Here is a 26885-nt window from a genome sequence, read left to right on the forward strand (position 1 = left end):
TCAAGAAATTGCTTCGGCAGAACCAATACTCTGTAACAGTGTATGGCACATCGGATCAGATGTTAATTCCTCTAAAAAGGCATGTGGATGTTGAATTCCATTCAATTCATGGTAAAAGTATTGCTTGGTCCTCGATGGTTAATAAACTTGTTTGGAGTGCAAAACCGTTATATGGTATGTGCCATGTGGCAAACTATAGAAAAGAAAGGACATTCCATAGCTTGTGGAAAATACCAAACTATAGAAAAGAAGGGACATTCTATAGCTTGTGGAAAATACCAAACTATAGAAAAGAAAGGACATTCCATAGCTTGTGGAAAATACCAAACTATAGAAAAGAAGGGACATTCTATAGCTTGTGGAAAATACCAAACTATAGAAAAGAAGGGACATTCCATAGCTTGTGGAAAATACAAAACGAGAGAAAAGAAGTGACATTCCATTGCTTGTGGAAAATACCAAACCATAGAAAAGAAGTGACATTCCATAGCTTGTGGAAAATACCAAACTATAGAAAAGAAGGGACATTCTATAGCTTGTGGAAAATACAAAACGAGAGAAAAGAAGGGACATTCTATAGCTTGTGGAAAATACCAAACTATAGAAAAGAAGGGACATTCCATAGCTTGTGGAAAATACAAAACGAGAGAAAAGAAGTGACATTCCATAGCTTGTGGAAAATACCAAACCATAGAAAAGAAGTGACATTCCATAGCTTGTGGAAAATACTAAACCATAGAAAATAAGGGACATTCTATAGCTTGTGGAAAATACCAAACTATAGAAAAGAAGGGACATTCTATAGCTTGTGGAAAATACCAAACTAGAGAAAATAAGGGACATTCTATAGCTTGTGGAAAATACCAAACTATAGAAAAGAAGGGACATTCTATAGCTTGTGGAAAATACCAAACTAGAGAAAATAAGGGACATTCTATAGCTTGTGGAAAATACCAAACTATAGAAAAGAAGTGACATTCCATAGCTTGTGGAAAATACTAAACCATAGAAAATAAGGGACATTCTATAGCTTGTGGAAAATACCAAACTATAGAAAAGAAGGGACATTCCATAGCTTGTGGAAAATACAAAACGAGAGAAAAGAAGTGACATTCCATAGCTTGTGGAAAATACCAAACCATAGAAAAGAAGGGACATTCCATAGCTTGTGGAAAATACCAAACTACAGAAAAGAAGGGACATTCCATAGCTTGTGGAAAATACAAAACGAGAGAAAAGAAGTGACATTCCATAGCTTGTGGAAAATACCAAACCATAGAAAAGAAGGGACATTCCATAGCTTGTGGAAAATACTAAACCATAGAAAATAAGGGACATTCCATAGCTTGTGGAAAATACCAAACTATAGAAAAGAAGGGACATTCCATAGCTCGTGGAAAATACAAAACGAGAGAAAATAAGGGACATTCCATAGCTTGTGGAAAATACAAAACGAGAGAAAATAAGGGACATTCCATAGCTTGTGGAAAATACTAAACCATAGAAAATAAGGGACATTCCATGGCTTGTGGAAAATACAAAACGAGAGAAAAGAAGGGACATTCCATAGCTTGTGGAAAATACCAAACTATAGAAAAGAAGGGACATTCCATAGCTTGTGGAAAATACAAAACGAGAGAAAAGAAGTGACATTCCATAGCTTGTGGAAAATACCAAACTATAGAAAAGAAGGGACATTCCATAGCTTGTGGAAAATACCAAACCATAGAAAATAAGGGACATTTCATAGCTTGTGGAAAATACCAAACCATAGAAAAGAAGGGACATTCCATAGCTTGTGGAAAATACTAAACCATAGAAAATAAGGGACATTCCATAGCTTGTGGAAAATACCAAACTACAGAAAAGAAGGGACATTCCATAGCTTGTGGAAAATACAAAACGAGAGAAAAGAAGTGACATTCCATAGCTTGTGGAAAATACCAAACTATAGAAAAGAAGGGACATTCCATAGCTTGTGGAAAATACCAAACCATAGAAAATAAGGGACATTCCATAGCTTGTGGAAAATACCAAACCATAGAAAAGAAGGGACATTCCATAGCTTGTGGAAAATACTAAACCATAGAAAATAAGGGACATTCCATAGCTTGTGGAAAATACAAAACGAGAGAAAAGAAGGGACATTCCATAGCTTGTGGAAAATACCAAACTATAGAAAAGAAGGGACATTCCATAGCTTGTGGAAAATACAAAACGAGAGAAAAGAAGGGACATTCCATAGCTTGTGGAAAATACCAAACTATAGAAAAGAAGGGACATTCCATAGCTTGTGGAAAATACAAAACGAGAGAAAAGAAGTGACATTCCATAGCTTGTGGAAAATACCAAACTATAGAAAAGAAGGGACATTCCATAGCTTGTGGAAAATACCAAACCATAGAAAATAAGGGACATTCCATAGCTTGTGGAAAATACCAAACCATAGAAAAGAAGGGACATTCCATAGCTTGTGGAAAATACTAAACCATAGAAAATAAGGGACATTCCATAGCTTGTGGAAAATACCAAACTACAGAAAAGAAGGGACATTCCATAGCTTGTGGAAAATACAAAACGAGAGAAAAGAAGTGACATTCCATAGCTTGTGGAAAATACCAAACTATAGAAAAGAAGGGACATTCCATAGCTTGTGGAAAATACCAAACCATAGAAAATAAGGGACATTCCATAGCTTGTGGAAAATACCAAACCATAGAAAAGAAGGGACATTCCATAGCTTGTGGAAAATACTAAACCATAGAAAATAAGGGACATTCCATAGCTTGTGGAAAATACCAAACTACAGAAAAGAAGGGACATTCCATAGCTTGTGGAAAATACCAAACTAGAGAAAATAAGGGACATTCCATAGCTTGTGGAAAATACCAAACTATAGAAAAGAAGGGACATTCCATAGCTTGTGGAAAATACCAAACCATAGAAAAGAAGGGACATTCCATAGCTTGTGGAAAATACCAAACCATAGAAAAGAAGGGACATTCCATAGCTTGTGGAAAATACCAAACTACAGAAAAGAAGGGACATTCCATAGCTTGTGGAAAATACCAAACTAGAGAAAATAAGGGACATTCCATAGCTTGTGGAAAATACCAAACCATAGAAAAGAAGTGACATTCCATAGCTTGTGGAAAATACTAAACCATAGAAAATAAGGGACATTCCATAGCTTGTGGAAAATACCAAACTACAGAAAATAAGGGACATTCCATAGCTTGTGGAAAATACTAAACCATAGAAAATAAGGGACATTCCATAGCTTGTGGAAAATACCAAACCATAGAAAAGAAGGGACATTCCATAGCTTGTGGAAAATACCAAACTAGAGAAAATAAGGGACATTCCATAGCTTGTGGAAAATACCAAACTAGAGAAAATAAGGGACATTCCATAGCTTGTGGAAAATACCAAACCATAGAAAAGAAGGGACATTCCATAGCTTGTGGAAAATACTAAACCATAGAAAATAAGGGACATTCCATAGCTTGTGGAAAATACCAAACTACAGAAAAGAAGGGACATTCCATAGCTTGTGGAAAATACCAAACTACAGAAAAGAAGGGACATTCCATAGCTTGTGGAAAATACTAAACCATAGAAAAGAAGGGACATTCCATAGCTTGTGGAAAATACCAAACTACAGAAAAGAAGGGACATTCCATAGCTTGTGGAAAATACCAAACCATAGAAAAGAAGTGACATTCCATAGCTTGTGGAAAATACTAAACCATAGAAAAGAAGTGACATTCCATAGCTTGTGGAAAATACTAAACCATAGAAAATAAGGGACATTCCATAGCTTGTGGAAAATACCAAACTACAGAAAAGAAGGGACATTCCATAGCTTGTGGAAAATACAAAACGAGAGAAAATAAGGGACATTCCATAGCTTGTGGAAAATACCAAACTACAGAAAAGAAGGGACATTCCATAGCTTGTGGAAAATACCAAACCATAGAAAAGAAGGGACATTCCATAGCTTGTGGAAAATACCAAACCATAGAAAAGAAGGGACATTCCATAGCTTGTGGAAAATACCAAACTACAGAAAAGAAGGGACATTCCATAGCTTGTGGAAAATACCAAACCATAGAAAAGAAGGGACATTCCATAGCTTGTGGAAAATACAAAACGAGAGAAAAGAAGTGACATTCCATAGCTTGTGGAAAATACCAAACTACAGAAAAGAAGGGACATTCCATAGCTTGTGGAAAATACCAAAGTATAGAAAAGAAGGGACATTCCATAGCTTGTGGAAAATACCAAAGTATAGAAAAGAAGGGACATTCCATAGCTTGTGGAAAATACCAAACGAGAGAAAAGAAGGGATATTCCATAGCTTGTGGAAAATACCAAACTAGAGAAAAGAAGGGACATTCAATAGCTTGTGGAAAATACCAAACTATAGAAAATAAGGGACATTCTATAGCTTGTGGAAAATACCAAACTATAGAAAAGAAGGGACATTCTATAGCTTGTGGAAAATACCAAACTATAGAAAAGAAGGGACATTCCATAGCTTGTGGAAAATACCAAACCATAGAAAATAAGGGACATTCCATAGCTTGTGGAAAATACCAAACTACAGAAAAGAAGGGACATTCCATAGCTTGTGGAAAATACTAAACCATAGAAAATAAGGGACATTCCATAGCTTGTGGAAAATACCAAACTACAGAAAAGAAGGGACATTCCATAGCTTGTGGAAAATACCAAACCATAGAAAAGAAGGGACATTCCATAGCTTGTGGAAAATACCAAACTAGAGAAAATAAGGGACATTCCATAGCTTGTGGAAAATACCAAACCATAGAAAAGAAGTGACATTCCATAGCTTGTGGAAAATACTAAACCATAGAAAATAAGGGACATTCCATAGCTTGTGGAAAATACCAAACCATAGAAAAGAAGGGACATTCCATAGCTTGTGGAAAATACCAAACTACAGAAAAGAAGGGACATTCCATAGCTTGTGGAAAATACCAAACGAGAGAAAAGAAGGGACATTCCATAGCTTGTGGAAAATACCAAACTATAGAAAAGAAGGGACATTCCATAGCTTGTGGAAAATACCAAACCATAGAAAAGAAGGGACATTCCATAGCTTGTGGAAAATACTAAACCATAGAAAATAAGGGACATTCCATAGCTTGTGGAAAATACCAAACTACAGAAAAGAAGGGACATTCCATAGCTTGTGGAAAATACCAAACCATAGAAAAGAAGTGACATTCCATAGCTTGTGGAAAATACCAAACCATAGAAAAGAAGGGACATTCCATAGCTTGTGGAAAATACCAAACCATAGAAAAGAAGGGACATTCCATAGCTTGTGGAAAATACCAAACTAGAGAAAATAAGGGACATTCCATAGCTTGTGGAAAATACCAAACCATAGAAAATAAGGGACATTCCATAGCTTGTGGAAAATACCAAACCATAGAAAAGAAGGGACATTCCATAGCTTGTGGAAAATACTAAACCATAGAAAATAAGGGACATTCCATAGCTTGTGGAAAATACCAAACTACAGAAAAGAAGGGACATTCCATAGCTTGTGGAAAATACAAAACGAGAGAAAAGAAGTGACATTCCATAGCTTGTGGAAAATACCAAACTATAGAAAAGAAGGGACATTCCATAGCTTGTGGAAAATACCAAACCATAGAAAATAAGGGACATTCCATAGCTTGTGGAAAATACCAAACCATAGAAAAGAAGGGACATTCCATAGCTTGTGGAAAATACTAAACCATAGAAAATAAGGGACATTCCATAGCTTGTGGAAAATACCAAACTACAGAAAAGAAGGGACATTCCATAGCTTGTGGAAAATACCAAACTAGAGAAAATAAGGGACATTCCATAGCTTGTGGAAAATACCAAACTATAGAAAAGAAGGGACATTCCATAGCTTGTGGAAAATACCAAACCATAGAAAAGAAGGGACATTCCATAGCTTGTGGAAAATACTAAACCATAGAAAATAAGGGACATTCCATAGCTTGTGGAAAATACCAAACTACAGAAAAGAAGGGACATTCCATAGCTTGTGGAAAATACTAAACCATAGAAAATAAGGGACATTCCATAGCTTGTGGAAAATACCAAACCATAGAAAAGAAGGGACATTCCATAGCTTGTGGAAAATACCAAACTACAGAAAAGAAGGGACATTCCATAGCTTGTGGAAAATACCAAACTAGAGAAAATAAGGGACATTCCATAGCTTGTGGAAAATACCAAACCATAGAAAAGAAGTGACATTCCATAGCTTGTGGAAAATACTAAACCATAGAAAATAAGGGACATTCCATAGCTTGTGGAAAATACCAAACTACAGAAAAGAAGGGACATTCCATAGCTTGTGGAAAATACTAAACCATAGAAAATAAGGGACATTCCATAGCTTGTGGAAAATACCAAACCATAGAAAAGAAGGGACATTCCATAGCTTGTGGAAAATACCAAACTAGAGAAAATAAGGGACATTCCATAGCTTGTGGAAAATACCAAACTAGAGAAAATAAGGGACATTCCATAGCTTGTGGAAAATACCAAACCATAGAAAAGAAGGGACATTCCATAGCTTGTGGAAAATACTAAACCATAGAAAATAAGGGACATTCCATAGCTTGTGGAAAATACTAAACCATAGAAAAGAAGGGACATTCCATAGCTTGTGGAAAATACCAAACTACAGAAAAGAAGGGACATTCCATAGCTTGTGGAAAATACCAAACCATAGAAAAGAAGTGACATTCCATAGCTTGTGGAAAATACTAAACCATAGAAAAGAAGTGACATTCCATAGCTTGTGGAAAATACTAAACCATAGAAAATAAGGGACATTCCATAGCTTGTGGAAAATACCAAACTACAGAAAAGAAGGGACATTCCATAGCTTGTGGAAAATACAAAACGAGAGAAAATAAGGGACATTCCATAGCTTGTGGAAAATACCAAACTACAGAAAAGAAGGGACATTCCATAGCTTGTGGAAAATACCAAACCATAGAAAAGAAGGGACATTCCATAGCTTGTGGAAAATACCAAACCATAGAAAAGAAGGGACATTCCATAGCTTGTGGAAAATACCAAACTACAGAAAAGAAGGGACATTCCATAGCTTGTGGAAAATACCAAACCATAGAAAAGAAGGGACATTCCATAGCTTGTGGAAAATACAAAACGAGAGAAAAGAAGTGACATTCCATAGCTTGTGGAAAATACCAAACCATAGAAAAGAAGGGACATTCCATAGCTTGTGGAAAATACCAAACTACAGAAAAGAAGGGACATTCCATAGCTTGTGGAAAATACCAAAGTATAGAAAAGAAGGGACATTCCATAGCTTGTGGAAAATACCAAAGTATAGAAAAGAAGGGACATTCCATAGCTTGTGGAAAATACCAAACGAGAGAAAAGAAGGGATATTCCATAGCTTGTGGAAAATACCAAACTATAGAAAATAAGGGACATTCAATAGCTTGTGGAAAATACCAAACTATAGAAAATAAGGGACATTCTATAGCTTGTGGAAAATACCAAACTATAGAAAAGAAGGGACATTCCATAGCTTGTGGAAAATACTAAACCATAGAAAATAAGGGACATTCCATAGCTTGTGGAAAATACCAAACTACAGAAAAGAAGGGACATTCCATAGCTTGTGGAAAATACCAAACCATAGAAAAGAAGGGACATTCCATAGCTTGTGGAAAATACCAAACTAGAGAAAATAAGGGACATTCCATAGCTTGTGGAAAATACCAAACCATAGAAAAGAAGTGACATTCCATAGCTTGTGGAAAATACTAAACCATAGAAAATAAGGGACATTCCATAGCTTGTGGAAAATACCAAACCATAGAAAAGAAGGGACATTCCATAGCTTGTGGAAAATACCAAACTACAGAAAAGAAGGGACATTCCATAGCTTGTGGAAAATACCAAACGAGAGAAAAGAAGGGACATTCCATAGCTTGTGGAAAATACCAAACTATAGAAAAGAAGGGACATTCCATAGCTTGTGGAAAATACCAAACCATAGAAAAGAAGGGACATTCCATAGCTTGTGGAAAATACTAAACCATAGAAAATAAGGGACATTCCATAGCTTGTGGAAAATACCAAACTACAGAAAAGAAGGGACATTCCATAGCTTGTGGAAAATACCAAACCATAGAAAAGAAGTGACATTCCATAGCTTGTGGAAAATACCAAACCATAGAAAAGAAGGGACATTCCATAGCTTGTGGAAAATACCAAACCATAGAAAAGAAGGGACATTCCATAGCTTGTGGAAAATACCAAACTAGAGAAAATAAGGGACATTCCATAGCTTGTGGAAAATACCAAACCATAGAAAAGAAGTGACATTCCATAGCTTGTGGAAAATACTAAACCATAGAAAATAAGGGACATTCCATAGCTTGTGGAAAATACCAAACCATAGAAAAGAAGGGACATTCCATAGCTTGTGGAAAATACCAAACCATAGAAAAGAAGTGACATTCCATAGCTTGTGGAAAATACCAAACCATAGAAAAGAAGGGACATTCCATAGCTTGTGGAAAATACCAAACTACAGAAAAGAAGGGACATTCCATAGCTTGTGGAAAATACAAAACGAGAGAAAAGAAGTGACATTCCATAGCTTGTGGAAAATACCAAACCATAGAAAAGAAGGGACATTCCATAGCTTGTGGAAAATACCAAACTATAGAAAAGAAGGGACATTCCATGGCTTGTGGAAAATACCAAACTATAGAAAAGAAGGGACATTCCATAGCTTGTGGAAAATACCAAAGTATAGAAAAGAAGGGACATTCCATAGCTTGTGGAAAATACCAAACTATAGAAAAGAAGGGACATTCCATAGCTTGTGGAAAATACCAAACTACAGAAAAGAAGGGACATTCCATAGCTTGTGGAAAATACCAAACTATAGAAAAGAAGGGACATTCCATAGCTTGTGGAAAATACCAAACTATAGAAAAGAAGGGACATTCCATAGCTTGTGGAAAATACCAAACTATAGAAAAGAAGGGACATTCCATAGCTTGTGGAAAATACCAAACTATAGAAAAGAAGGGACATTCCATAGCTTGTGGAAAATACCAAAGTATAGAAAAGAAGGGACATTCCATAGCTTGTGGAAAATACCAAAGTATAGAAAAGAAGGGACATTCCATAGCTTGTGGAAAATACCAAACTAGAGAAAAGAAGGGACATTCCATAGCTTGTGGAAAATACTAAACCATAGAAAAGAAGGGACATTCCATAGCTTGTGGAAAATACAAAACGAGAGAAAAGAAGTGACATTCCATAGCTTGTGGAAAATACCAAACCATAGAAAAGAAGGGACATTCCATAGCTTGTGGAAAATACCAAACTACAGAAAAGAAGGGACATTCCATAGCTTGTGGAAAATACCAAACGAGAGAAAAGAAGGGACATTCCATAGCTTGTGGAAAATACCAAACTATAGAAAAGAAGGGACATTCCATAGCTTGTGGAAAATACCAAACCATAGAAAAGAAGGGACATTCCATGGCTTGTGGAAAATACCAAACCATAGAAAAGAAGGGACATTCCATAGCTTGTGGAAAATACCAAACTAGAGAAAATAAGGGACATTCCATAGCTTGTGGAAAATACCAAACTGTAGAAAAGAAGGGACATTCCATAGCTTGTGGAAAATACAAAACGAGAGAAAAGAAGTGACATTCCATAGCTTGTGGAAAATACCAAACCATAGAAAAGAAGGGACATTCCATAGCTTGTGGAAAATACCAAACTACAGAAAAGAAGGGACATTCCATAGCTTGTGGAAAATACCAAACTGTAGAAAAGAAGGGACATTCCATAGCTTGTGGAAAATACAAAACGAGAGAAAAGAAGTGACATTCCATAGCTTGTGGAAAATACCAAACCATAGAAAATAAGGGACATTCCATAGCTTGTGGAAAATACCAAACGAGAGAAAAGAAGGGACATTCCATAGCTTGTGGAAAATACCAAACTATAGAAAAGAAGGGACATTCCATAGCTTGTGGAAAATACCAAACCATAGAAAAGAAGGGACATTCCATAGCTTGTGGAAAATACCAAACTGTAGAAAATAAGGGACATTCCACAGCTTGTGGAAAATACCAAACCATAGAAAAGAAGGGACATTCCATAGCTTGTGGAAAATACCAAACCATAGAAAAGAAGGGACATTCCATAGCTTGTGGAAAATACCAAACTACAGAAAAGAAGGGACATTCCATAGCTTGTGGAAAATACCAAACGAGAGAAAAGAAGGGACATTCCATAGCTTGTGGAAAATACCAAACGAGAGAAAAGAAGGGACATTCCATAGCTTGTGGAAAATACCAAACTATAGAAAAGAAGGGACATTCCATAGCTTGTGGAAAATACCAAACTACAGAAAATAAGGGACATTCCATAGCTTGTGGAAAATACCAAACGAGAGAAAAGAAGGGACATTCCATAGCTTGTGGAAAATACCAAACGAGAGAAAAGAAGGGACATTCCATAGCTTGTGGAAAATACCAAACTATAGAAAAGAAGGGACATTCCATAGCTTGTGGAAAATACCAAACTACAGAAAATAAGGGACATTCCATAGCTTGTGGAAAATACCAAACCATAGAAAAGAAGGGACATTCCATAGCTTGTGGAAAATACCAAACTACAGAAAAGAAGGGACATTCCATAGCTTGTGGAAAATACCAAACTACAGAAAAGAAGGGACATTCCATAGCTTGTGGAAAATACCAAACTAGAGAAAATAAGGGACATTCCATAGCTTGTGGAAAATACCAAACGAGAGAAAAGAAGGGACATTCTATTGCTTGTGGAAAATACCAAACTATAGAAAAGAAGGGACATTCCATAGCTTGTGGAAAATACCAAACTATAGAAAAGAAGGGACATTCCATAGCTTGTGGAAAATACCAAACCATAGAAAAGAAGGGACATTCCATAGCTTGTGGTAAATACCAAACTATAGAAAAGAAGGGACATTCCATAGCTTGTGGAAAATACCAAACCATAGAAAAGAAGGGACATTCCATAGCTTGTGGTAAATACCAAACTATAGAAAAGAAGGGACATTCCATAGCTTGTGGAAAATACCAAACCATAGAAAAGAAGGGACATTCCATAGCTTGTGGAAAATACCAAACTACAGAAAATAAGGGACATTCCATAGCTTGTGGTAAATACCAAACTATAGAAAAGAAGGGACATTCCATGGCTTGTGGAAAATACCAAACTATAGAAAATAAGGGACATTCCATAGCTTGTGGAAAATACCAAACTACAGAAAATAAGGGACATTCCATAGCTTGTGGAAAATACCAAACTATAGAAAATAAGGGACATTCCATAGCTTGTGGAAAATACCAAACTACAGAAAATAAGGGACATTCCATAGCTTGTGGAAAATACCAAACCATAGAAAAGAAGGGACATTCCATAGCTTGTGGAAAATACCAAACTACAGAAAATAAGGGACATTCCATAGCTTGTGGTAAATACCAAACTATAGAAAAGAAGGGACATTCCATGGCTTGTGGAAAATACCAAACTATAGAAAATAAGGGACATTCCATAGCTTGTGGAAAATACCAAACGAGAGAAAAGAAGGGACATTCTATTGCTTGTGGAAAATACCAAACTATAGAAAAGAAGGGACATTCCATGGCTTGTGGAAAATACCAAACCATAGAAAAGAAGGGACATTCCATAGCTTGTGGAAAATACCAAACGAGAGAAAAGAAGGGACATTCTATTGCTTGTGGAAAATACCAAACTATAGAAAAGAAGGGACATTCCATGGCTTGTGGAAAATACCAAACCATAGAAAAGAAGGGACATTCCATAGCTTGTGGAAAATACCAAACTACAGAAAATAAGGGACATTCCATAGCTTGTGGTAAATACCAAACTATAGAAAAGAAGGGACATTCCATGGCTTGTGGAAAATACCAAACTATAGAAAATAAGGGACATTCCATAGCTTGTGGAAAATACCAAACTAGAGAAAATAAGGGACATTCCATAGCTTGTGGAAAATACCAAACTATAGAAAATAAGGGACATTCCATAGCTTGTGGAAAATACCAAACTGTTGAAAAGAAGGCACATTGCATAGCTTGTGGAAAATACCAAGCTATAGAAAAGAAGGGACATTCCATGGCTTGTGGAAAATACCAAACTATAGAAAAGAAGGGACATTCCATAGCTTGTGGAAAATACCAAACTACAGAAAAGAAGGGACATTCCATAGCTTGTGGAAAATACCAAACGAGAGAAAAGAAGGGACATTCCATAGCTTGTGGAAAATACCAAACGAGAGAAAAGAAGGGACATTCCATAGCTTGTGGAAAATACCAAACTACAGAAAAGAAGGGACATTCCATAGCTTGTGGAAAATACCAAACGAGAGAAAAGAAGGGACATTCCATAGCTTGTGGAAAATACCAAACGAGAGAAAAGGGACATTCCATAGCTTGTGGAAAATACCAAACTAGAGAAAATAAGGGACATTCCATAGCTTGTGGAAAATACCAAACTAAAGAAAATAAGGGACATTCCATAGCTTGTGGAAAATACCAAACTGTAGAAAAGAAGGGACATTCCATAGCTTGTGGAAAATACCAAACTATAGAAAAGAAGGGACATTCCATGGCTTGTGGAAAATACCAAACTACAGAAAAGAAGGCACATTGCATAGCTTGTGGAAAATACCAAGCTATAGAAAAGAAGGGACATTCCATGGCTTGTGGAAAATACCAAACTATAGAAAAGAAGGGACATTCCATAGCTTGTGGAAAATACCAAACTACAGAAAAGAAGGGACATTCCATAGCTTGTGGAAAATACCAAACGAGAGAAAAGAAGGGACATTCCATAGCTTGTGGAAAATACCAAACGAGAGAAAAGAAGGGACATTCCATAGCTTGTGGAAAATACCAAACTACAGAAAAGAAGGGACATTCCATAGCTTGTGGAAAATACCAAACGAGAGAAAAGGGACATTCCATAGCTTGTGGAAAATACCAAACGAGAGAAAAGAAGGGACATTCCATAGCTTGTGGAAAATACCAAACTATAGAAAAGAAGGGACATTCCATAGCTTGTGGAAAATACCAAACTACAGAAAAGAAGGGACATTCCATAGCTTGTGGAAAATACCAAACTGCAGAAAAGAAGGGACATTCCATAGCTTGTGGAAAATACCAAACGAGAGAAAAGAAGGGACATTCCATAGCTTGTGGAAAATACCAAACGAGAGAAAAGAAGGGACATTCCATAGCTTGTGGAAAATACCAAACTACAGAAAAGAAGGGACATTCCATAGCTTGTGGAAAATACCAAACGAGAGAAAAGGGACATTCCATAGCTTGTGGAAAATACCAAACGAGAGAAAAGAAGGGACATTCCATAGCTTGTGGAAAATACCAAACTATAGAAAAGAAGGGACATTCCATAGCTTGTGGAAAATCCCAAACTATAGAAAAGAAGGGACATTCCATGGCTTGTGGAAAATACCAAACCATAGAAAAGAAGGGACATTCCATAGCTTGTGGAAAATACCAAACTACAGAAAATAAGGGACATTCCATAGCTTGTGGAAAATACCAAACTATAGAAAAGAAGGGACATTCCATAGCTTGTGGAAAATACCAAACTGTAGAAAATAAGGGACATTCCATAGCTTGTAGAAAATACCAAACCATAGAAAAGAAGGGACATTCCATAGCAGGTGGAAAATACCAAACTACAGAAAAGAAGGGACATTCCATAGCTTGTGGAAAATACCAAACCATAGAAAAGAAGGGACATTCCATAGCTTGTGGAAAATACCAAACTACAGAAAAGAAGGGACATTCCATAGCTTGTGGAAAATACCAAACTAGAGAAAATAATGGACATTCCATAGCTTGTGGAAAATACCAAACGAGAGAAAAGAAGGGACATTCTATTGCTTGTGGAAAATACCAAACTATAGAAAAGAAGGGACATTCCATAGCTTGTGGAAAATACCAAACCATAGAAAAGAAGGGAGATTCCATAGCTTGTGGAAAATACCAAACTACAGAAAATAAGGGACATTCCATAGCTTGTGGAAAATACCAAACTACAGAAAAGAAGGTACATTCCATAGCTTGTCGAAAATACCAAACCATAGAAAAGAAGGGACATTCCATAGCTTGTGGAAAATACCAAACTACAGAAAAGAAGGGACATTCCATAGCTTGTGGAAAATACCAAACTGTAGAAAATAAGGGACATTCCACAGCTTGTGGAAAATACCAAACCATAGAAAAGAAGGGACATTCCATAGCTTGTGGAAAATACCAAACTACAGAAAAGAAGGGACATTCCATAGCTTGTGGAAAATACCAAACTAGAGAAAATAAGGGACATTCCATAGCTTGTGGAAAATACCAAACGAGAGAAAAGAAGGGACATTCTATTGCTTGTGGAAAATACCAAACTATAGAAACGAAGGGACATTCCATAGCTTGTGGAAAATACCAAACCATAGAAAAGAAGGGACATTCCATAGCTTGTGGAAAATACCAAACCATAGAAAAGAAGGGACATTCCATAGCTTGTGGAAAATACCAAACTATAGAAAAGAAGGGACATTCCATAGCTTGTGGTAAATACCAAACTATAGAAAATAAGGGACATTCCATAGTTTGTGGAAAATACCAAACTATAGAAAATAAGGGACATTCCATAGCTCGTGTAAAATACCAAACTGTAGAAAAGAAGGGACATTCCATAGCTTGTGGAAAATACCAAACTATAGAAAATAAGGGACATTCCATAGCTTGTGGAAAATACCAAACTGTAGAAAAGAAGGGACATTCCATAGCTTGTGGAAAATACCAAACTATAGAAAATAAGGGACATTCCATAGCTTGTGGAAAATACCAAACTACAGAAAAAAAGGCACATTGCATGGCTTGTGGAAAATACCAAACTATAGAAAAGAAGGGACATTCCATAGCTTGTGGAAAATACCAAACCATAGAAAAGAAGGGACATTCCATGGCTTGTGGAAAATACCAAACTATAAAAAAGAAGGGACATTCCATGGCTTGTGGAAAATACCAAACTATAGAAAAGAAGGGACATTCCATAGCTTGTGGAAAATACCAAGCTAAAGAAAAGAAGGGACATTCCATAGCTTGTGGAAAATACCAAACTATAGAAAAGAAGGGACATTCCATAGCTTGTGGAAAATACCAAACTATAGAAAAGAAGGGACATTCCATAGCTTGTGGAAAATACCAAGCTATAGAAAAGAAGGGACATTCCATGGCTTGTGGAAAATACCAAACTACAGAAAAGAAGGGACATTCCATAGCTTGTGGAAAATACCAAACTATAGAAAAGAAGGGACATTCCATAGCTTGTGGAAAATACCAAGCTATAGAAAAGAAGGGACATTCCATGGCTTGTGGAAAATACCAAACTATAGAAAAGAAGGGACATTCCATAGCTTGTGGAAAATACCAAGCTATAGAAAAGAAGGGACATTCCATGGCTTGTGGAAAATACCAAACTATAGAAAAGAAGGGACATTCCATAGCTTGTGGAAAATACCAAGCTATAGAAAAGAAGGGACATTCCATGGCTTGTGGAAAATACCAAACTATAGAAAAGAAGGGACATTCCATAGCTTGTGGAAAATACCAAACCATAGAAAAGAAGGGACATTCCATGGCTTGTGGAAAATACCAAACTATAGAAAAGAAGGGACATTCCATAGCTTGTGGAAAATACCAAACTACAGAAAAGAAGGGACATTCCATGGCTTGTGGAAAATACCAAACTACAGAAAAGAAGGGACATTCCATAGCTTGTGGAAAATACCAAACTATAGAAAAGAAGGGACATTCCATAGCTTGTGGAAAATCCCAAACTATAGAAAAGAAGGGACATTCCATGGCTTGTGGAAAATACCAAACCATAGAAAATAAGGGACATTCCATAGCTTGTGGAAAATACCAAACTACAGAAAATAAGGGACATTCCATAGCTTGTGGAAAATCCCAAACTATAGAAAAGAAGGGACATTCCATGGCTTGTGGAAAATACCAAACCATAGAAAATAAGGGACATTCCATAGCTCGTGGAAAATACCAAACTGTAGAAAAGAAGGGACATTCCATGGCTTGTGGAAAATACCAAACGAGAGAAAAGAAGGGACATTCCATAGCTTGTGGAAAATACCAAACTATAGAAAAGAAGGGACATTCCATAGCTTGTGGAAAATCCCAAACTATAGAAAAGAAGGGACATTCCATGGCTTGTGGAAAATACCAAACCATAGAAAATAAGGGACATTCCATAGCTTGTGGAAAATCCCAAACTATAGAAAAGAAGGGACATTCCATAGCTTGTGGAAAATACCAAACGAGAGAAAAGAAGGGACATGCCATAGCTTGTGGAAAATACCAAACTATAGAAAAGAAGGGACATTCCATAGCTTGTGGAAAATCCCAAACTATAGAAAAGAAGGGACATTCCATGGCTTGTGGAAAATACCAAACCATAGAAAATAAGGGACATTCCATAGCTTGTGGAAAATACCAAACTACAGAAAATAAGGGACATTCCATAGCTTGTGGAAAATACCAAACTGTAGAAAATAAGGGACATTCCATAGCTTGTGGAAAATACCAAACCATAGAAAAGAAGGGACATTCCATAGCAGGTGGAAAATACCAAACTACAGAAAAGAAGGGACATTCCATAGCTTGTGGAAAATACCAAACGAGAGAAAAGAAGGGACATTCCATAGCTTGCGGAAAATACCAAACTACAGAAAAGAAGGGACATTCCATAGCTTGTGGAAAATACCAAACTAGAGAAAATAAGGGACATTCCATAGCTTGTGGAAAATACCAAACGAGAGAAAAGAAGGGACATTCTATTGCTTGTGGAAAATACCAAACTATAGAAAAGAAGGGACATTCCATAGCTTGTGGAAAATACCAAACCATAGAAAAGAAGGGACATTCCATAGCTTGTGGAAAATACCAAACCATAGAAAAGAAGGGACATTCCATAGCTTGTGGTAAATACCAAACTATAGAAAAGAAGGGACATTCCATGGCTTGTGGAAAATACCAAACTATAGAAAATAAGGGACATTCCATAGCTTGTGGAAAATACCAAACTATAGAAAATAAGGGACATTCCATAGCTTGTGGAAAATACCAAACTATAGAAAATAAGGGACATTCCATAGCTCGTGGAAAATACCAAACTGTAGAAAAGAAGGGACATTCCATGGCTTGTGGAAAATACCAAACTACAGAAAAGAAGGCACATTGCATAGCTTGTGGTAAATACCAAGCTATAGAAAAGAAGGGACATTCCATGGCTTGTGGAAAATACCAAACTATAGAAAAGAAAGGACATTCCATAGCTTGTGGAAAATACCAAACCATAGAAAAGAAGGGACATTCCATAGCTTGTGGAAAATACCAAACTATAGAAAATAAGGGACATTCCATAGCTCGTGGAAAATACCAAACTGTAGAAAAGAAGGGACATTCCATGGCTTGTGGAAAATACCAAACTATAGAAAATAAGGGACATTCCATAGCTTGTGGAAAATACCAAACTATAGAAAATAAGGGACATTCCATAGCTCGTGGAAAATACCAAACTATAGAAAATAAGGGACATTCCATAGCTTGTGGAAAATACCAAACTATAGAAAATAAGGGACATTCCATAGCTCGTGGAAAATACCAAACTGTAGAAAAGAAGGGACATTCCATGGCTTGTGGAAAATACCAAACTACAGAAAAGAAGGCACATTGCATAGCTTGTGGTAAATACCAAGCTATAGAAAAGAAGGGACATTCCATGGCTTGTGGAAAATACCAAACTATAGAAAAGAAAGGACATTCCATAGCTTGTGGAAAATACCAAACCATAGAAAAGAAGGGACATTCCATAGCTTGTGGAAAATACCAAACTATAGAAAAGAAGGGACATTCCATAGCTTGTGGAAAATACCAAACTGTAGAAAAGAAGGGACATTCCATCGCTTGTGGAAAATACCAAACCATAGAAAAGAAGGGACATTCCATAGCTTGTGGAAAATACCAAACTATAGAAAAGAAGGGACATTCCATATACTTGTGGAAAATACCAAACCATAGAAAAGAAGGGACATTGCAAGGCTTGTGGAAAATACCAAACTTTCGAAAAGAAGGGACATTCCATAGCTTGTCGAAAATACCAAACTATAGAAAAGAAGGGACATTCCATAGCTTGTGGAAAATACCAAACGATAGAAAATAAGGGACATTCAAAAAATCTCATGTGCATGCTGGACTACCCTTGTGTTCTGAGGAGGAACCAAGTAATGCTCTAGAAAAGTTCATATAAAGGGGGGGGGGGGGCAATTTGATTCCTGCAGCTGCATGAAGAAGTAATGTATTTTCAATGCAGTTAACGTCTCTTGGTTTCAAAGGGACCACTTGATTCATCCAGCTGCATGAAAAAATTTGCAATCCAGTTGCAGAAAGTGCCTACAATGCCTATAATAATTAATAAATAATATAATTGATTATAAGAATTCATAACAATTAATAATAATAATATAATTAATAATATCATTTGTTGCCTATAATGTGTACACACATCGTGCTTGTCCAATGCTTGTCCTGAAGAATACATCACACCCAGCATGTGTGCAGTTGGTTGATACATAGTAGAAACTTTATTAATTTTTTTAAACAAATTATTCACACACATGCACATTATTATCTTATGTGTTTTCGTTTTCAAGGTACCCAGAAAACTTTACGTACTGATGTGTTTTAACCTATATATGCAGGGTGCCCATTGCCAACGATAAAAAGTTGAACTTACGAAACATTTTTCTGATCAACCATGAAGGACAGACGACCCGGCAACCGATTTTATACATGTTGCAAACAAGCTCCTCCATGCAATTCATCGTGCACAAATCACCTTGTTCACCTGAAAAAGGACAAAAGAAGATGTTATACAAAATGGATCATTTGAACATGACGTTTATTCTGAGCTTTTCACTCAAATTTCACAACTCTCAGAAAGCCTCCTCTAACTTCCTGCCAAACACCGTGAATGTCTCCCTTATTTCCTCTCCACCACCACTGTATGACAATTTATATGTGGATAATCAAGTTTGTGATGGCCTTGTTCCATCAGGAAAATGCAAGTAACACAAAAGTAATTGTCAGGCTGGCAAGTGTGGGATCACCCAAACGTCTTCCTTCCATGACGGAGTGCCATCTTTCAAGAGAGATGTTCCAACAGGTGCCATTTGGAGAAGTGACAGGAAAGCTCAGAGGAAGCAAAATCACCTTAACTTAGTGTTGACTTATTTCTTGCCTTGACTCTAAACTGGCAACCTGGTGATTTACGGACAGGCTGTTGGCTCAAACAGTGCACTGTGCTTGGGATGAAGGTAAACATGGCTTTCACATATGCTAGCATTTCCTTGTGGATGTTGAAGGCTCTTAAAGTAACACAATTCCGAATATTGATAAGTGCACAACATAAGAAAACTATGACGCACTCGGTAAAGAGCACACCTCCGCCAGGCTGACCAGTTTAGGTTTTGTATACCACTGATATGCCAGATCTGGATTCGGACCTGAACCAAAATCTAATCGGCTTGTTTTTGTCGTCTAACCAACTCATCCACCAAGTTTAGTCATAATGCATCCAGAACCCTTTGAAATATCATGCTTTATATCGTTTTCGGCCCCCCCACCCCAATGGTGAAGAATCACTTAGAAAATAAAAGAATTCTCGTGTCTGGATCCGGATTCGAATCTTCACCCAAATCGAATCAATACATCCTTGTTAGTCAGGGCCCTTAGGGATATTTTGGGGCCGTTTGGTTCAAATTCTTCCAAAAGCATCAAATTTGGCCCAGATATTGCCCATGCCATACTCTTTCGATTTTTGACGGGCGCCAAGACGGGCGCCCCCCCCCACCCCCCCTCCGGGGGCCCCATATTGGCGAAATACTAAATGGCCGCCACCCGGATTAGAGGAAAATCAGTTAAATAACCAAAAGGGTTGGAATCATGTATGATACCACTTTTCAGGGGTTTTCGAGGTCGAGGAATCCAATTATGATGTTATTTTGATGATTCGAGGTCAAGGTCAACTCTCAAGGTCATCTTAAAGGTCATTTTTGAGTCAAACACGTCGGTTTTTGCGTTTTTTGTCAAGATTTACACGAGGTTCACCATTTTATGTTTCTGGGTTGGGTAATCGAACTCTGACCTTATTTTTGACAATTAGAGGAAATATTTACATGTCTGTTTCCTAATTTTCAGGCATATGCAGTTCATCAGTCTAATTACAAAGGTACGGATTTTGATGTTTTGAACTGTATGCCATATCCTTGTGTTTAATTTTTGTGCGACATGATCCGGGTTCATGTATACATGATTGTATACATGTCATAAATATAACGTCATAGGTCATGTGACCTGGCGGCCATATTGGATTTTATGAAAACCTTAAAAATGGATCCCTGCCTTCATTTTTCGATCGATTCATTTTGAACTTTGACCACTTATAGTACGCCATGTGATTGGATGCATATCCTAATTATGACGTCATAGGTCAGGTGACATGGTGGGATGGACCGGTATGGTCCCCGGATCATACCGCCCTTGGCGCCATTCAAAAATCGAAAGAGTATGGCATGGGCAACACCTGCGCCAAATTTGATGCTTTTGGAAGAATTTGAACCAAAATATCCCTAAGGGCCCTGACTATGTCACACGCCCAACCTGCCCACCAAGTTTTGTCCGAATCCGTCCACAACTTTTTGAGATGTCGTGCTATATATCGTTTTTTGCCCTAATACAATACAATGATTCTTCAACACACCAGATGAGCGATGACAAATGGTGAGTCATCCACTCTCAACTCTGCTCCAGCCAATCTGAGCCAGAGATAGTGGTGCCTGAGTCAACCAATGGGTGTACGGATAATAATTAAGTCATGACTGGACAACCAATCAGTGTCGATCTCACATAGACATGTTCATATATGGACACTCTTTCACTTCCTTCTTTAACTTATTGTGATTTACCTTGAAGAATACAGCACCAAAAGCTTTGGATATTCTTATTATGTCGTGCTTGTTTTATTGCATTTTAAAGTTCTGTAGTTCCAAACATCTGTTCATTTTATCTTTTTTCTTTATTCGACTTTCTACAGATCTAAATGAACACTTGTTTTACTCTGCGCATGTTGCACATCACGTGCAGCGAATTTCACCTCCCTGCGCCTTGTATTTATTGTTATTTAAAAAACGCTTCTGTACACCGCCCTTGATGCTCGGTTTGCAAGCCACCGTCTACATTTCCAATAGAAGAGACATAATTGCTCTTTCATGGAAATTGTTTTTCGAGTTTTTTTATCCTCAAAAAATAGACCGTAGTGAGCACACATTCATGTTAAAAGATTGGTCTTTAAAACCTATCCTTATGAAAGGGGACGGACATATGTACAAACACAAACTGACATTGTGTTTTATATGATAGATGAAAAGTGCTTTGAAAGAAAACGACTTGATTGATTTCATCATTAATTTGCTTAAATCTCATTTAAAGGAGAAAGCCCATATTTCAAAAACCAAGAATGATTCCGTCTTATCGTCAAACCTTTCACTTTGCATATATGTATGAAAAAGATGCACAATGAAGCAGGAAGTGAAAAAAGTTATTTCTCATTACCATGTTATCCTCAGTTGGCTGTTTGGCCATCTCTGAAGTCATGCATGTGATTTTGGATCAAGGATGGACTGTGGAAATCTTGTGATGATTTCAAAACTTTAAATTACTGCTGCAGACAGTTTAAAACAATCAAAACAAGTCTGGAAATAGTGATGGCACTCACAGTTTTTGGAATGTTCACGAGATAAGAAGTAAACTGCAAGAGATGGAGTGTGGAATAAACACTGAAGAACAGCGCTGATGTAGCTGTTGTTTGCCTCCTTCATCGCCTGACCAAGTCCAGCTCCATATCCGATATTTTTCGGCCACTGGAGTTGAAGCTCGTGTTCAGGAGAAGACATCGTCCCTGGAACTTCTAACAGACCCTGCCAATGTGCATGGCAAATGAAAACACCAACTCAAACAACATAAGAATTCTACTTTCCACTCCAATGTGGTGAGGCACAAACGCAACAAGGTCATGTGCTTTGGATTGGATCTTTTATGTTATACTGGGATAATAACATGCCAAATGGTGCAGTGCTGATGGTATATATAGGAATATACAAGGACAGACAAGGAACTTTGGCACAGGAGGTCATTTGGCCAACATTCCTGGGCTACACCAACATCAGATGCCAACACCCATCCACATACAACCTGCAAATATCCATGTACTCCAATGCATACAGATACCTATCTACTCAAAATTTAAACTTATCTACTCTTTCTGCTGACACTACCTTTCTAGGGAAACCATTCCATGCATTAACTAGAGAATTCATAGAACACGATACCCCATGCAGTGTTCTGGTCGATACAGTTTTGTGGAGGATATGTTCCTGGAAAATACCGCAAATGTCAAATCCGTGAATGTGGAGACACTGTTTCAATGGGAAAATGGGGGATAAATAGGTTCTTGGCAGTTCGTGACAAATAAGGGAAAATCAAAAATCCCGTGAAAAACCGAGAATACACCCACCCACAAAAAAACAAGAATACGTGAGGCACAGGGCTGTGGATGTCAGAGCATGTCAGAAAAACCGTGAATATGCCCACAAAAAAAACAAGAATACACGAAGCACAGGGCTGTGAATGTCAGAGCAGATCAGAAAAATCGTGAATACACTCGCAAAAAACCCGCAAAACACCCACGAAAAGAATGTCAAACCGTGTGGTTACGCATGTACAGTGGCTTTATACGTGACGCATGGAAGATGCTTTTAGAACTGTGACGTGTGCAGCTGGTGGGAAATGGTTTATGTATAGCTGGAAGTTGTTTTATGCGTGAGGCACAGAAGATGCTTTTAGAAGTGTCATATGCGCAGCTGGTGGGAGATGGGTTTTTTTGCGCCCATGAAAAACCGTGAATACGTGGGGAACAGGGCTGCGTATGAAGAAGCATGTCTTATTTTATCAACTGTGAATACACGGCGTCCCACGCATGTTTGAAACGCAGATGTTGGGGTCCGACTGCATTTCAATTTTAATAAAATAATGATTTTAAAGAGAGTCAAAAAATGATGGGAGTTTAGTTTTATACATCCCCTTATACACTGTAATAAGACGACGTTAGGTTGCACTTTTGGAGTTTGGAGGCTTTATTTGATACCCTCTCACATGCCACACCCTCTCATGCTGTACAGGATGGGCCATTTATCTATTCCCAATTTTGAACCCCTGTAAATATGTTGCTAAGAAACAAAATCAAACAAAATATTTACAGGATATATGTACATATTTCAAGTTTTTGTGGTAAATATTGTTTTGTTGAATTCAGAAGTGTACAAAATTAGTGATGAATTTCGACGTTATTTCCATATTTTTCAAGCAGTGGGTGTATCCTTTTGCAATACTCCAAGACCATTTTCTGTCGCATTCTGACAAATAATTTCTCCAAAAGCTGCTTTAATCCACTCTTGCAGATCTTGAATATTCACTGGTTGAGTTGCGTAAACCTTGCCTTTACGAAAGCCCCACAAGAAGAAATCGCACCTGCTCACTGGGAGTCTCCAGGTCCACAAATGGCTCAACAAGACTTTTCATGACTGGTGGATGGGTCAAGGTTCGCCCAATATGCGCTGACCCCCTCGATTGCCAGACATCACCCTGTGCATTCACTGACAGTTCACTCAGCCATCGTGGTAATATTAGTTGTTAAAGATGGGTGAATGCTGAAGGCACGTCCTTAGCTGAGGTCATCAGATCACCAAGGTCAACACGACAACAGGGTGAGAGGACACTGTTGTACCTGATTATCCTAACTGACGTCCGTCTCCAGTTGCTTAACAACCCATTGGGCCACAGAGCGATCCGTGGCCTTGTGGCCTCAGGTCTGGAGGACAGGGAGCAAATCCGAGGAACACCATTGTGGTCACCCCCGAACCCTGGTGCCTCATAACAGTATGTATGTGGTATGTACGTATGTATGTATGTATGTATGTATGTATGTATGTATGTATGTATGTATGTATGTATGTATCGAGTATGTATGTATGTATATATGTGTGTCTTAAGTATGTATGTATGTGTGATTGTGTGTATTAGGTATGTATGTATGTGTGCCTATGTGTGTGTATGTATGTATGTATGTACGTGTGCATGTATGTACATCTGAAAATCATAGAAAAAAAACAGGGCTTGGCCAATCTCCACCAAATTTGCATCCTTGTTGGTTGTACCCAGGGTCAGGCCATGGGCACAAAAATACCCCCCCCCCCCTCTCCCCACTCCCTACCCAATGTTCCTGAAGGGAGTGGCTGTTTCTTGTTTGTTAAAAACTGGAGCAATGCAACTGTGCCACCAATATGCCTCTGTATAGTCCCACAATGGGTATACGCCCTCGTTCATGCTTTCAAGCTAATATGGCTGCCACACCACGTGACATATGACCTTAAAATGTACACTCTGCATATGTATGGCTCGGGGATCACGTATGTGAAGTTTCGTGTTGATCGGATAAGGTTCGTTTTTCTATCCAAGATGGCTGCCAAACCACATGACCGACGGTGTCATCATTTTCAAACTGTATGCAACAATGGTGTTCGATGACATTTGTAAAATTTCGCATCGATAGGGTAACCGTTTCAATGATGTGATTATTTAATATTTTCCTTCAATCCAATATGGCTGCCACACCATGTGACGAATGATGTTTTTGTGATAATCTTTTAATTGCCATGCCAAGTCAATGACACACGTAAAGTTTTGAGTCAATCGATTTGGTGGTTTTGGAGATGTTTTTTTGAAGTTTTAGGTTAAATCCAATATGGCTGCCAAACCATGTGACCTATGATGTCATCAATTTAATATTTCAATACAATGGGGTCATAAATCACATGCATGCAATTTCAGATTTTTAGGACAAGGAATTTGATTAAAATATTTTTGGCTGGTACACCATTTCACTGATGATATCATCATTACGATGCTTTTGTTCCCCATTTGGAGTACTTGACAATGTGCCAAGTTTCAAATTTTTCCATTGAGCGGTTTCCGAGAAATAATTTTTCAATTATTTGCGTTTAATCCAAGATAGCTACCACACCACCTGACCTATGACATCACAATTATCATAAAAACATTCTGCATGGGTGTCGCTCCTACCCTGAAAGTTTCGTCTCAATCGGACATGTAGTTGCTGATAAAAAACAAGGTTTAGCCTGTACGGACGGCCGGACAGACGTACGTTCAGAAGGACGGAAGAACACTGTATGCTCAAATGGAGAAGACGTTCATAAACTCGATAATGGTAATGGGGCGAGCAGGTATGTTGGTAATAAGCATCAACTATAGGTCGTTAACAATAGCGCAAACTGATTGTCTTAATGGCTGCTCCAGCGTCGACGTTCCTTGTAAGATAATTCATGTTATTATTATTATTTGGTTTTTGATAAGGCCAAGTAAAAAAATTAAAATGTTTCTCGTCCGGACTTTTTTGAAAAAGGAGGAGGGAGGCCCTTACTATTTACTATTTTCTTTTTTTTTGCTATTTTTTTCCAAGATGGCTGCCATGAATTGAATGACCACTGTGGCTGACTTAAAGACTCTATAGTTTGTCCAATGTAATGTGAAACATGCCAGTGTTGATTGTTAGAGAAAGGCCTGTAATTTCAGGCCTACTTTATATAGTAGGCCTAATTTAGGCCTACTTTATTAACTACAACAGGGCCAGAGACCCGTGTTGTACTCCGACCTCCCACCATTAAACCTACATCATAGGGTAGGACTATGGCCTGACAGTATTCACACTTCAGAATACACGAAACTACAACTAGTACTAGGCCATCCAAGTATAGCGTTACAGCTACATATGGATTTTTTAATGCACCAAGTATTTAAAAACAAGTACACCAGAAAATGTATGTCTTGATATGGCTTAAATATTTACGCTATATCACGACGCCAACTTACTTTCGTTGTTTGGTATCCATCACCAATGTCATCTCCATCGTCAAATTCTCCACTGGCAAATTTAGCGAAGAGCTCGTTCAACGTTCGCTTCTCATCTACAACTGATCTCGCGAACCAAGACTTCAAAACTTTTGGCGACGAACGTATGCTTACACACACGAATATCGTCATATTCCCCACTCAAATTTGTACCATTAAAAGTATGAAATGCAAGATTCTTACACGTTAATTGCACTTACCCAGTGCACAGCCGCTGCGAGAATTGACCGTCTTCAGCACAAAGTGTCTGCGAGTCTGCGTTAAGCCGAGCATGTATTAACCAGGAAGTTCCGTTAGAGGGCGCGATCCATCATAGTTCAGATCATCAATGCACAAGATACGATCAGCAAACGCCCAGAAACGGCGAGTTTTACACCGACTTTCTTCGCAAAACGATTTTTTTTTAAACAAATATATATTTTAAAAAAAAGTATTAAATAGGAAATAAAAGTAGGCGGCGACTAAAACGGAAGCGGGCGGGGACGAGAAACATTTTTTTTTTTTTACTTGGCCGAAACACTGTTTTGCTTTGAGAAACTCGAGTATGAATTCACTCCAACTTCCTAGAAGTTCATGGTGTTGAGAAATCTGTGTGACCAGGCTCGATCACTAACCCCCGATAACACC

At 37.8% G+C, this 26885-nt stretch overlaps 1 protein-coding gene across 1 annotated transcript; it reads right to left on the minus strand.

Annotated features, from left to right (window-relative positions):
- Positions 1–26531, minus strand: LOC137430886 (uncharacterized). The gene is made up of 7 exons (XM_078782751.1): positions 26459–26531; positions 26220–26398; positions 21991–22192; positions 18952–19062; positions 18717–18797; positions 18534–18617; positions 1–71 (listed from the first exon to the last, which is right to left on the minus strand). Exons 1-7 carry the CDS (start codon positions 26529–26531, stop codon positions 1–3), a joined length of 801 nt encoding a protein of 266 aa, XP_078638877.1.
- Between the last annotated feature and the right edge of the window lie 354 nt (positions 26532–26885).

The sequence above is a fragment of the Myxine glutinosa genome, chromosome 7, assembly GCF_964187855.1.
Source record: "Myxine glutinosa chromosome 7, kmMyxGlut1.1, whole genome shotgun sequence".
Lineage (NCBI taxonomy): Eukaryota > Metazoa > Chordata > Myxini > Myxiniformes > Myxinidae > Myxine > Myxine glutinosa.

Excerpts from the sequence above, each read along its gene's own strand:
- LOC137430886 (XM_078782751.1), bottom strand. The coding sequence starts at position 26,531 with ATGCTCGGCTTAACGCAGACTCGCAGACACTTTGTGCTGAAGACGGTC. Across the intron at positions 19,063-21,990 it reads TCGTGAACATTCCAAAAACT|GTGAACAAGGTGATTTGTGC; the intron begins GTGAGTGCCATC and ends GTCCTTTTTCAG. Across the intron at positions 18,618-18,716 it reads ATTGGACAAGCACGATGTGT|GCATTGTAGGCACTTTCTGC; the intron begins GTACACATTATA and ends TAATTATTATAG.